This window comes from Theropithecus gelada, chromosome 11 (assembly GCF_003255815.1).
Source record: "Theropithecus gelada isolate Dixy chromosome 11, Tgel_1.0, whole genome shotgun sequence".
In the NCBI taxonomy this organism is placed as follows: Eukaryota; Metazoa; Chordata; class Mammalia; order Primates; family Cercopithecidae; genus Theropithecus; species Theropithecus gelada.
The window spans coordinates 914,507-928,348 of record NC_037679.1 but is presented as its reverse complement, the minus strand read 5'-3'; the positions used below and the strand labels follow the sequence as shown (position 1 = coordinate 928,348).

At 35.4% G+C, this 13,842-nt stretch overlaps 1 protein-coding gene across 1 annotated transcript in view; it reads left to right on the top strand.

Moving 5' to 3' along the window:
* ABCD2 (ATP binding cassette subfamily D member 2) overlaps positions 1-13,589 on the top strand; it is a 67,901-nt gene extending 54,312 nt beyond the window's left edge. Inside the window, exon 10 of the mRNA XM_025402778.1 lies at positions 9,510-13,589. Coding sequence (XP_025258563.1) covers positions 9,510-9,729 — 220 coding nt within the window. The 3' untranslated portion in view covers positions 9,730-13,589. The remainder of the gene's footprint in view (positions 1-9,509) is intronic.
* Positions 13,590-13,842: the final 253 nt, after the last annotated feature.

Here is a 13,842-nt window from a genome sequence, read left to right as displayed (position 1 = left end):
AATCTAATGTTTTTTGTTGGAGTCTTTAGGGCTTTCTATATATAAATGTGATATGTAACATTAACAAAATGAAGGATAAGAACATGTTATCTGCAGCCAGGGAAAATTTATATTTTTCCTTTATTTAACTTTTTCTTTTATTTATCTTTTTCCTTTCAAATTCAGATGCCTTTTATTTCTTTTTCTTGCCTAATTGCTCTGGGTAGGACTTTCAGTAGTACACTGAATGTAAGTGGCAAAAGTGAGCGTTCGTATTCTTATGTTGTTCCATATCTTACAGAAAACATTTTATTTTTGTTTGTTTATTTGCTTAGAGTCAAGGTCTCACTCTGTCGCCCAGGCTGGGCTACAGTGGTGTGATCATATCTCACTACAACTAAAAAACTCCTAGGGTCAAGTGATCTTCCCACCTTGGCCTCCCAAAGTACTAGGATATACAGGCATGAGCCACCATGCCTGGTTGTAGAGGGAAAGTTTTAAATTTTTCCCTTTTCAGTATAGATGCTAGCTGTGGGCTTGTCATGTATGGTCTTTATCATGTTGAGATATGTTCCTCCTATGCTTAGTTTGTTGAATGTTTTTATCATAAAAGGATGTTCAATTTTATCAAATGCTTGTTCTATGTCAATTAAGATAAACATTTTTTTGTCCTTCATTTTGTTAATGTTATGTACCACATTTATTGCTTTGCATATGTTCAACTGTACTTGCATCTCCAGGATGAATTCCATGTGATCATGGTGAATGATCTTTTTAAAGTGCTGTTGAATTCAGTTTGCTGGTATTTTTTGGATGATTTTTGCATCTATGTTCATCAAGGATATTGGCCTGTAGTCTTCTTTTTCTTGTTGTTGTCTTTTTGTTTGGTTTCAGTATCAGGGTAATGCTGGCCTTATAGAATAAGTTTTGAAGTATTCCTTCCTTTTTAGTTTTTGGAATAGTTTGAGACTAATATTAGTTCTTTAAATATTTGGTAGAATTTGGTAGTTAAGCCATCAGATTGTGGGCCTTTCTTTGATGTGATTCCATTTCCTTACTTGTTATTTGTCTGTTGACATTTTCTGTTTCTTCATAGTTCAATCTTTGTAGGTTGTATGTGTTCAAAATGTATTCATTTCTTCTAGGTAAATCAATTTGTTGGTTTATAATTATTTACAACAGTCTCATCATTCTTTGTGTTTCTATAGTATGAGTTGTAATTTCTCTTTTTTCATCTCTGAATTTATTTATTTGAATCTTCTTTCTTTTTTCTTATTCTAGATAAACATTTGTCAAATTTGGTTATCTATGAAAAAATCAATTATTCATTTTTGCTGATATTTTATGTTTATTTCCAGGATCTATTTTATTTGTTTCCACTCTGATGTATATTATTTCCTTTCTTTTACTAGTTTTGGTTTGGATTTGTTCTTGTTTTCCAGTTCCTTGACCTACAACATTAGGTTGTTTATTCAACATTTTTAATCTATTTTGATGCAGGTATTTATTGCTATAAATTTTCCTCTTTAAATTGTTTTTGCTATATTCTACAGATTTTGGTATGTTATGTTTCCTTTTTTTTTTTTCAGAAGAAAATTTTTAAAATTTTTCTTTTAATTTCTTTATTGACCCATTGGTTAATCAATATCATGTTGTTTAATTTCCATGTATTTGTAAGTTTCCAAAGTTCTTCTTTTTTATTGATTTCTAGGTTTATATCATTGAGGAGAGAAAAGATACTTGATATAATTTCAATCTTCTTAAATTTTTGAAGACTTGTTTTATGGCATTACATATGATCTATCCTGGAGAATGTTTCATGTGTAGTTGAGAATATATATTCTGAAGCTTTCTGATGAAATTTTCTATAAATTTTTAGAATATTGGTTTAGAAATTTGGTTTAGAATATAGCTTAAATCTGGTGTTTCTTGATTTTCTGTCTGGGTGATCTAATTACTGAAAGTAGGGTGTTGAGGTCTCCTACTCTTATTGTATTGCAGTTCACTTCTTTCAGATCTAGGAGTATTTGACTTGTATATGTATGTGCTCTGATGTTAGGTTCAAATATATTCAGAATTATCATATCTTCTTGCTGAATTGACCCTTTTATATAATAACATTCTTGGCCTCTTTTATAGCTTTCACTTAAAGTCTATTTTACCTGACATGAGTATAGCTACTCCTGATGCCTTTTAGCTTTCATTTGGGTAGAATATCTTTTGCATTCCTTCACTTTTAGTCTGTATTGTCCTTGCAGATGAAGTGAGTCTCTTGTAGGCAGCACACAGTTGGGTCTTGCTTTTAATCCAGGTACTCTTTTTTTTTTTTTTGAGACAGAGTCTTGCTTTGAAGCCCAGGCTGGAGTGCAGTGGTGTGATCTTAGCTCACTGCAACCTCTGCTTCCCAGGTTCAAGTGATTCTCCTGCCTCAGCCTCCTGAGTAGGTAGAATTACAGGGGCCCACCACAACACCCAGCTAATTTTTGTATTTTTTTTTTTTTTACGTAGAGATGGGGTTTCACCATGTTGGCCAGGCTGGTCTCAAACTCCTGACCTCAAGTGATCTGCCCGCCTCAGCCTCCAAAAGTGCTGAGATTACAGACGTGAGCCACTGCACCTGGCCCAGACACTCTGTGTTTTAATTGGAGAACTTAATCCATTAACATTCAAGGTAATTATTAATAGGTAAGGAATTACTCCTGTCATTTTGTTAATTGCTTCCTAGTTGTTTTGTATATATTTTCTTCCTTTTTTCCTCTCACAGTCTTTCTTTGTGAGTAAGTGATTTTCTTTACTAATATGTTTTGGTTCCTTGCTTTTTATTTTTAGTGTGTCTACTACAGGTTTTTGCTCTGTGGTTACCATGAGGCTTACAAAAAACATCTTATAGTTAAACATGTTATTTTTGTACCTATGTTTTTGCTTCATGGTTAACATGAGGCTTACAAAAACATCTTATAACATGCTATTTTAAGTTCATAACAACTTTAATTTAATTGCAAAAAAGGCACAAATTTTACCCTTTATCTCCCATTTTGAATTTTTAATATCACAATTTACATCTTTTTATATTGTATATACATTAATAAATTATTTTAGTTGTTAAAGTATATACAAATTGCAAAAAAACACAACCTTTACCCTTTATTTCCCCATTTTGAATTTTTAGTATTACAATTTACATATTTTTATATTGTATATACTTTAACAAATTATTTTAGTGCTTATTATTTTTAGTAGTTTTGTCTTTTTACCTTCACACTAAATAAATAAGTGATTTACATACCCCCATTACATTATTTGAGTATTCTGAATTTGACTGCGTACTTGCTTTTACCAGTGAGTTTTATACTTTCGAATGTTTTCTTATTACCCATTAGCATCATTCTTTCAGTGTGAAGAACTCCCTTTAGTACTCATTGTAAGACATGTCTGGTGGTGATAAAGCCCCTCAGCTTTGGTTTGTGTGGGAAAGTCTATCTCTTTCATTTCCAAAGGACAATTTTGCTAAGAACAGAATTCTTGGTTGAAAGGTTTTTTTTCCTTCAGCACTTTGAATATGTAATTCCATTCTCTCCTAGCCAGTGAAGTTTCTACTGAAAAAGTTGATAACAGACATATTAGAACTCCCTTATATGTTATTTTCTTCTTGCTTTCAGCTTTCTCTCTTTGTCTTTGGTTTTTGGCAGTTTGATTGTAATATATCATAAGGTAGTCTTATTTGGATTGAATATGATTGAAGACTTTTGACCTTCCTGTACCTCTGTACCTAGATATTTATATCTATCTCCAGATTTTGAAATGTTTCTGCTATGATGTATTTAAATAAGCTTTATAAATCTTTATGTTTCTTAACTCCTTCTTGAATACCAACAACTCATGTATTTGCTCTATTTTTTTTTTTTTTTTTTTTGGAACTGGCGTCTCATTCTTGTCACCCAGGCTGGAGTGCGATGGCATGATCTTAGCTCACTGCAACCTCCGCTTCCTGGGTTCAAGCAATTCTCCTGCCTCAGCATCCCAAGTAGCTGAGAGTACAGGCACACACCACCAGGCTGGGCTAAATTTGTATTTTCAGTAGAGATGGGGTTTCACCAGGTTGGTCAGGCTAGTCTTGAACTCCTGACCTCATATTATCCACCCACCTCAGCCTCCCAAAGCAATAGGATTACAGGCATGAGCCACCATGTCCAGGCAATATTTGTTCTTCTGATGCTATTTCATAAGTCCCATGAGCTTTCTTTATTCCTTTTCATTCTTTTTTCATATCATACTGTAAGTTTGCAAGTAACCTGTTTTCAAGTTCACATATTTTTTTCTTCTGTTTGATAAATTCTGCTGTTGATGTCTCTATTGCATTTTTATTTTTTTCATTGTATTTTTCAGCTCCAGTATTTCTGGCTTTTTTCCCATTATTTCATATCTATTGCTTTTCTCTAATTTCTGAATTGTTTCTCTGTATTTTATTGAAGTTCGCTGTATTAGTCCATTTTCATACTGCTATAAAGAACTGCCTGAGACTGTGTAATTTATAAAGAAAAGAGGCTTAATTGACTCACAGTTCAACATGGCTGGAGAGGCCTCAGAAAACGTATGATCATGGCAGAAGGTGAGGGGGAAGCAAGGCACCTTATTCACAAGGTGGCAGGAAGGAGAATGAACTGAGGAGGAACTACCAAACACTTATAATATCATCAAATCTCATGAGAATTCAATCAGTGTCATGAGAACAACATGGGGGAACCCCATCATGATCCAGTTGCCTCCACCTGGTCTTTCCCTTGACACATGGAGATTATGGGGAATACAACTCAAGATGAGATTTTGGGTAGGGACACAGCCAAACTGTATCATTTTGCCCTGGCCCCTCCCAAATCTCAATTCCTCACTTTCAAAACACAATCATGACCTTCCAAAAGCCCCTCAAAGTCTTAACTCATTCCAGCATTAACCCAAGAGTCCAAGTCCAAAGTTAGTTACTTCCTAGATACAACAGGGGTACATGCAATGGGCAAATACACCCTTTCCAAATAGGAGAAATTGGCCAAAGTGAAGGGGCTACAGGCCCTGTGCAAATCCTAAATCCAGTGGATCAGTCAAATATTAAAGCTCTGAAATAATCTTTGACTCCATGTCTCACATCCATGTGATGCTGATGCAAGAGGTGGGCTCCTATAGCCTTGGTCTGCTCACCCCTGTAGCTTTGCAGGGTATGGCTGCTTTCACGGGCTGGCATTGAGTGTCTGCTGCTTTTCCAGGACATGGTGCAAGCTGTTTATGGATCTACTATTCTGGGTCTGGAGGATGGTGGCCCTCTTCTCACAGCTCTACCAGGCAATGCCCCAGTGGGGACTCTGTGTTGGGGCTCTGACATCACATTTTCCTTCTGCACTGCCCTAGCAATGGTTCTCCATGAGAGGTCTGACCCTGCAGCAAACTTCTGCCTGGATATCCAGGTGTTTCCATACATCCTCTGAAATCTAGGCAGAGCTTCCCAAACCTCGATTCTTGACTTCTGTGCACCACAGGTCTAACACCACATGTAAACCACCAAGGATTGGGGCTTGTCCCCTCTGAAGCAATGGCCTGAGCTGTACATTGGCCCATTTTAACCACAGCTGGGACACAGGGCACCGAGTCCTGAGACTGTACAAAGCAGAAAGTTCCTGGACCTGGCCCAGGAAACCATTTTTACCTCCTGTGCCTCCAGGACTGCCATGAAGACCACTTACATGCCTTGGACACCTTTTCCCCCTTGTCTTGGTGATTAACATTTGGTTCCTCATTACTTATGCAAATTTCTGCAGCTGGTTTGAAATTTCTCCCAAGAAAATGGTTTTTTCTTTTCCATTGCATCATCAGGCTATAAATTTTCTAAACTTTTATGCTCTGCTTTCCTTTTAAACATAAGTTCCAATTCCAAATCATCTCTCTGTGAAGCATAAAACTGAAAACTTTTAAGAGCACCCAGGTTACATCCTAAATGCTTTGCTACTTAGAAATTTCTTCTGCCTAAATCATCTCTCTCAAATCCAAAGTTCCACAGATCTCTAGGGCAGGGCCAAAATGTCACCAGTCTCTGCTAAAACATAGCAAGAGTCACCTTTGCTCTAGTTCCCAAGAAGTTTCTCATCTTCATCTGAGACTAATTCAGCCTGGATTTCATTGCCCATATTACTGTCAGCATTTTGGGCAATGCAATTCAATAAGTCCCTAGGAAGTTCCAAACTTTCCCACATCTTCCCATCTTCTTCTGAGCCCTCAAAACTGTTTCAGTCTCTGCCTGTTATCCAGTTCCAAAGTCACTTCCACACTTTTGGGTATTTTTTTTTTTTTTTTTTTTGAGACAGAGTCTCACTCTGTCACCCAGATTGGAGTGCAGTGGTGCAATCTCAGCTCACTGCAACATCTGCCTCCTGGGTTCAAGCAATTCCCTGCCTCAGCCTCCCAAATAGCTGGGATTATAGGCACCCACCATCATGCCCAGCTAATTTTTGTATGTTTGTAGAGATGGGGTTTCACCGTCTTGACCAGGCTGGTCTTGAACTCCTGACCTCGTGATTCACCTGCCTCAGACTCCCAAAGTGCTGGGATTACAGGCATGAGCCACCATGCTAGGCCTGGGTATCTTTATAGCAGTACCCCACTCTACCAGTACCAATTTACTGTATTAGTCTGTTTTCATATTGCTATAAAGAACTGCCCTAGACTGGATAATTTATAAAGGAAAAATGATTTAATTGACTCACAGTTCAGCATGGTTGGGGAGGCCTCAGGAAACTTACAATCATGGTGAAAGGTGAAAGGGAAGCAAGGCCCCTTCTTCACAAGGCAGCAGGAAAGAGAATGAACACAGGAGGAACTACCAAACACTTATAAAGCCGCAAGATCTCATGAGAACTAACTCATTATTATGAGAACAGCATGGGGAAAGCCACCCCCATGATCCAACTGCCTACACCTTGTCCCTTCCTTGACACATGGGGCTTGTGGGGATTACAATTCAAAATGAGATTTTGGGTGAGGATGCAGACAAACCATATTATTCACTGAACTTACTTAAAAAACAACTATTTTAATTTTTTTGCCAGGCAGGTCATATGTCTCCATCTTTTTAGAGTCAGTCACTGGCACTTTATTCTATCCATTTGGTGAGTCCCATTTCCCTGATTGTTCTTGATCCTTGTGGTCATGAGTTGATGTCTACACATTAAAGAACTAGAAATTTATTCCAGTTTGCATAGTCTAGCTTTGTCTGGGAAAGTTCTTTGACAGTAAGGCTATCCAGAAATTCTAGGCAGGTCACCTGCTGTGGTTTCTAAGATAGTGATTGCTACAACTATTGTAACACCAAGAGCACTCTAATCCCAGGACCATGGTGGATGGTGCAGTGCCAGGGTGGAATCCCTTGGCCACCAAGGCTGGCACAGTGCTGAGCTGAAATCTGAGCCCCCAGCCATTGAGTCCTGCCTGCCACTGTGGGCTGTTTGGAGCCCATGGCTTCTATAGTTAGTTGGTTAGTGGTGATGCAGACCAGAAATTGAGTTTGTCTGACAGGGACAACAGGTTTCTGTCTGGCACTGAGGCAGGTTCAGAGGCTCAGTCTGCAGGTACCAGCAGAAGCAAGGGGCTGTAGGAGTCTGTCTAGTGCTGGGTTTTACTGTGGCAGGCCTGGTAGTGTGTTCCAATGCAAAGGCTTATGCTTACATCCCTCTCTTTTCCCCAAGTAGATGGTATTTCTCTCTGAGCTCTGCACTTTGTGGTTGGGACATGGGTGACTTGGGGAATGTAAAACTGCACTTCCTACCCACTTCAATGACTATTTTCTTATTATTATTCCTTTTTTTTTTTTTTTTTTTTTTTGAGACAGAGTCTCATTCTGTCACCCAGGCTGGAAGTGCAGTGGCATGATCTTGGCCCACTGCACGCTCCATCTCCTGGGTTCACGCCATTCTCCTGCCTCAGCCTCCCGAGTAGCTGGGACTACAGGCAGCTGCCACTGCACCCCGCTAATTTTTTTTTGTATTTTTAGTAGAGACGGGGTTTCACCGTGTTAGCCAGGATGGTCTTGATCTCCTGACCTCATGATCCACCCGCCTCAGCCTCCCAAAGTGCTGGGATTACAGGCATGAGCCATGGTGCCCGGCCTATTTTCTTATTATTATTCTATAACCAGATACTGTGAACTCTTGCCTGGTTTCCTTAACTCCTGTAGGGGTATTTTTATATGTAGATGGTTGCTCAATTTGATGTTTTCCTGCAAGGAGATGATCACTGGAGAGTCCTATTCCACCATCTTCCTTCACCCTCTGTCCCTTGAAATCATTTTTATAAGCAAAAGAAGTCCGTCACAAAAGGCCACATATTCTATAATTCCATGTATATGAAATATCTATAATAGAGAAATCTATAGAGACAGAGAATAGATTAGTGGTTGTCAGGAGCTAAGGGAAAGGGAAATGGAGAAGGACTGCTAATGGGTAATGGGTTTCTTTTGGGGTTGAAGAGAATGTTCTGAAATTACTGGTGATGGTTGCATGAGCTTGTGATTATGCTAAGAATCACTGAATTTTACGCTTCAAAGGATGAACTTGTAGTATGTGAATTATATCTCAAGTTTTTAAAAAGCAGGAGGAAACTGCTTGAAAAAAGCCCACCAATCATAGTTAATAATGACAGATGAGATCTTGAAAGGAAACAAGAAGTGAGAAAAACTATAGGGGAAGGCAGAAAAATTGAGGACATATAAGAATATAGGCCAGTTCAGCAGTGACAAAATGCAGGTGGCTCAGCTATGCAGGACCAGCTCTGCCAACTTTTCTCTCACCAAATATCCCCGACAAAGCCCACAGAATGGTGACCTCAGCCTCCTTTAGGGCAAAGTGGATCATCTCCTATCTCATCAGTAAAATAATCTCTGTACCTCTGTGAAGTTCCTAATTATGAAACTGAGCCATGAGAAAGAGATTAAATTGTATAAAAATGTGGAAGTATCTTAAAAATATTTCCTCTATGAAAGAGTTGTTTTTAAAAATGTTTTTAAACTATGTTTATTATAGAGAAACTTTTACTTATGTAGAAGAACTCATTCCCAAAGGATGGTATATTAATGAATTGCTATTGTATTTCCTTTATTTTCCTTAGCTTTTCTCTCTATGACCTTTTAATGTTGATTTTCTTTCCTCAGCTTCCTTTCCTTACTCCCATTCTAAGTATGCCTTACTATTTATTCAGGAGCCATATTGAATTATGAAGATAAATTAAATACATGCAACAGCATGTCTGCCTTTACAGTTAATATACATTCAGAATATGAAAAAAAATAATAATATCTTCCTAAACATCAGATTAGTGGCTTTTGGGGTTTAAAAAATCACAGTATTTAACTTCTTGATATGTCCTTAAAACTCAAATGGAAAATAGCACCTACTTAAAATTTGCCTTTGGGTATCAATTTGAATGAAAAACATACATATAAAATGATTTTTCAAAATTATGGCTAATAATATTATTTCATTTTAATTATGCAGGAAATACCACACACATTTATTACAGTTTGATGGTGAAGGAGGTTGGCGCTTTGAACAATTGGATACTGCTATCCGTTTGACATTGAGTGAAGAAAAGCAAAAGCTAGAATCTCAGCTAGCTGGAATTCCCAAAATGCAGCAGAGACTCAATGAACTATGTAAAATTTTGGGAGAAGACTCAGTGCTGAAAACAATTAAAAATGAAGATGAGACTTCTTAATTTGTTTTGACATATTTTAAAAGTTAATTATTAGATAAAGGCTCAAAGACACTCTGTTATACTGCATGAATTATGTTAAGCTAAGCACAGAGAAGAAAAGGCAGCAAGACATGTTTTATAAGATTTTAGCATTAAGGAAGTATATGATCTGACTTTTCAGAAGAAAATAAACAAATGCATTATGTAAGATCAGTCATTATGACTTACACTAATTCCTAGTGAAGGCCTAATGCACTTGTAAAACAGGATTTTCTAGGTGAATTCATGATGAGTACCAGATTTACCATGAATATGTGGTGTGTCTGAAGTTCTTAACAAACATGGGAGGCATTCTGGAAATGAAACAACTTAAGAGCAGCATTTGGGTTGATACCAAGTGCATAAAATTCGAACTTTGAGTGACATTTAGTCCATTTATGGTTGATATTAGGTTTAACAGCTAGAATTCAAATTGATCATTGCTAGTGGCCAACTAAACCTGTATAAAATAGCTGATAGTTTTATAAATAATTTCAATATAAAAATTGTTTTAATGGCATTAGTTGAAAGAAAAAAGCATGGCTAAAATGTATAAAATGCCATGTTTTTAAATGTTGGACTTTAAGCATCTTAATGAGGGCATATAACAAATTAATTTTAGTAAGAATCTTAAATATTTTTAAATAAACCCTTTCATTTTAAAAAGAGAGTTGCCAATACGGAAAAGGAGTATCCAAACAATGTCTCAACCTGATAATTTGCTTAGCAGAATTATCTATTGCAGCTTCTGTTCAGAAATACACAGCTTATTTTTTTGCCCAAGGATGAGTCCACATATTAAGAACTGCCGTGGCATAAAAGAACTTAAGGATTCTGAGAATCATAGTAATAACATACATTGCAATAGTACCTTATAATTTACAATCCCCATTTACATCATTTCACCTTAATGTTTATGACAATGTTTTGAGACAAATACTATTTTTCCTACTTTGCTTTTGAGAAAATTGACACTCAGACTCGCCCTAATCATGCACTTTACTTAAGGAAAGATCGAGAAATCAAATGAAGTTCTCCTGACTCCCTGGTTTAGTGCTCTTTTGTTATTATCCTTTAAATCAAACTGGGTTATAATAGCAATAAAAGTTAGATGAGGTGTAGAAAATAAAATAAATTTAGTAATGTTAGTGTTATTGTTATTTGATTATTGTTTACAAGAAATGAAAATTAAGTACAAAGTGCAAAGATCATTATTCTGTCATTTAAAATGAATGAAGAAAGTTAGTAAATCATTCAGCAACTATGCAGTCTTACTCAATATTAATGTACCACTAAGGCATTAGCAATGAGAAGGGCAAATAATTATGGTTTTGGTAAATTTAATATTTATTGAGCACAATGAGAAATAGTCTATATGGACTAGCCGTATGAAATAGATTTTATTCTATTTGTGTACACTGGAGTTGGAAGTACAAAAGCCAAGACTGAAACTTTATCTCTTGCTGCCTATGATACCACGTTGATATACCAGAAGAATATTGGAATGATCAGTTGTTAGTGGCCTAGGATTTTTGTTTGCCTATTGAGGCACAGCCATAATAAATGTTAAGTCTGTGATTCTTAGACCTTTTCAGGTGATAGAGTACCTGAAAGTCATTCATAATGATCGTTATAGAACATCAAAACATTTCTACATTTTCAATTCTGACATGATAATCAGTGCATTTTTAATTGTCAATAAATGTAACCAACTTAAATGAAGGAATGCAATGTAAAATTATAATCAGTACATTTGTCCAGCGTTTTCTGTTAGTATCATCACCTACTTATTCATCAGTGACAACTTCCTGTTAGAAAATTGAGGCAGGAACTAAAGATTTTTTTAAGAAGCATGGAACCAAAACTTAAACTTGCTAAAAATTATTCATTAATCTTTTCTATGTAAGTGATTATCCAGTTTATACTGCTACAAGGGGAAAAGTCTGAGGCAAGAGTTTTAAGTTAATTTTTACAGGTACAAGAAGAAAATGAAAAATCCTCATGTGAAAGATGTGTATAATTTTCATACCTTAATTTTCATAATATAAAATATATATATAATATAAAAATAACACATTGAAAAGAATGCCAAAACAAATATTAGATTTGTAATTAGTCATTATTAAATATATTTTACCCATGAACTAAAGCAAAAAAGACTCATTATTTGTAATGTACAGGATTCAAAGATGCCTAAAATTCTGTATTAAAAACTATATACACTGCAATTTAAATGTTAAAGTTCTAACGTGAACATGTTTTCCATGAGCTTTTTGTGCCTTTTTGTTTTCTGAATTTATTTTTCAGGACCAATATCTTTAACTTGGAGGGGAAAAAATCTCTGATTTGAACTTGTGTTTATGTACCCTTCAATTGTTTCCAAATGGTCCAGTGGGTATACCATATTTTACTACTCTTATATTTTATGAAAAACATGAAAAAGACTGAGAAACTAGCCATTTTTGAATATAGCAAGGAATAGATGAGGAAAGGAAAAGAGAAATAATATTTCAAGTTTCAAACTGATTTTACCATGTTATATCTATTTGCCCAAACGTTTGACATATTTTTGGTCAAACAAAAAGCTATAAGTTTATGGAGCTTGATTTTAAAATGTGCATTCTTCAGGTTAACTCTTAAACTTGAAAAATAAGTTGCATTCTACGAAAATGTTGCATTATATTTCTACAGCATGTAATGTTATGACAAGCATGAGTCTGAAACAGTTTGTGTTCTTGTAAGCAGGATAATGTGTAATAATCCCTCTCAAATAATCTCAAGAAGAATGATATACCTTAAAACTCAACTCAAGTTTACATTTGTTTACAGTGGGAATGGTTTTCTATTGATAGAAATTTGGTTTTTGTCTCAAATTTTGGTCTGTCAGTAAAGGCATAAATGAATATGTTAATTTTTATTTGAAACATGGTTCCAAGTATAATTTCATATTTGGCATTAGATTCATCCTATTATAATCTGTTTGGAATAGCTTTTTGATTCAATAAGTCTGGAAAAATCTGTTACACATTGAAACCCAAATCCAGAGAATGTTACATACTTCTGATAGATGCATAAAATGATGGTAAAGGTTATTAAATCATTGATTTAAAAAGATGACTTTGATATAATTACTTTATGGGCAAAATTGTCCTCATTTAGAAGTGAAAAGTACTTTCACATAGCCTAGGCTATTTACAGTTCTGATTATACACATTTAGATATGTCGAATATGTTTGGGGATTGTACTTCTAATGTTTGCCACATGAGCGCTTTCAGGTGGATGTATAAAATATTTTTATTAAAAACCAATTTCTTCTTCATTGTTGATGCTTTTCCTGATTACCAAGTTCAGGGCTGGTTTAGATTTCATGTTGTGAAATTTTCAAAACCAATGGTCTATTTATAAGCCAGAGTTGTATTAATGAAAATGAATGAGAAAAATGTCCTTAAAGGTAAAAATCATTATGTAGCTAAATGAGATTATGACTGTGTGTGAGTACATTATAATATAATTTCCATCTGATGTGTATTTACCTGAGTTCATCATTCCTTAGGAATTCCTTAACCATTAAGAAAAAGACTAGATTAATCAAAGGAATTACAAATTATTCCATTGGTACAAAATACCCTATTTCTATACTTTAAATGGCCATGTTGGGTATATGTCTATATATACCTTACTTATATATTGAATTGTATATAACCGTGTGTAGAATTATAGACAATAGTCACCAGTTATTTGAATATTAATTTTCTTTATTAATACAACACATTTGTTAAGTAACTACCTATGCCAGGTACTGTGCTAAGTTCTATTACTAAATAAAATGTGTTCCCTGTCCAAAGATGCTATGACCATTGAAAATCAGGAAAATGAATGCCATCAGTCAGATAAAAAGTCAACAGCTGTATTTATTATTAATATTTACCAAGTAGGCAAAAAGTGTTGCATTTACAGACTCACCAAATCTTCACAAAATGCTAATTTAATGAAAGAGGAAAATGAGGAGAGAAAGGTTAAGTAATTCATCCAACCTTATATAATACCCAAACTATAAAGCTGAAATTTGACATGAGCAATATTTGTTTATAAAG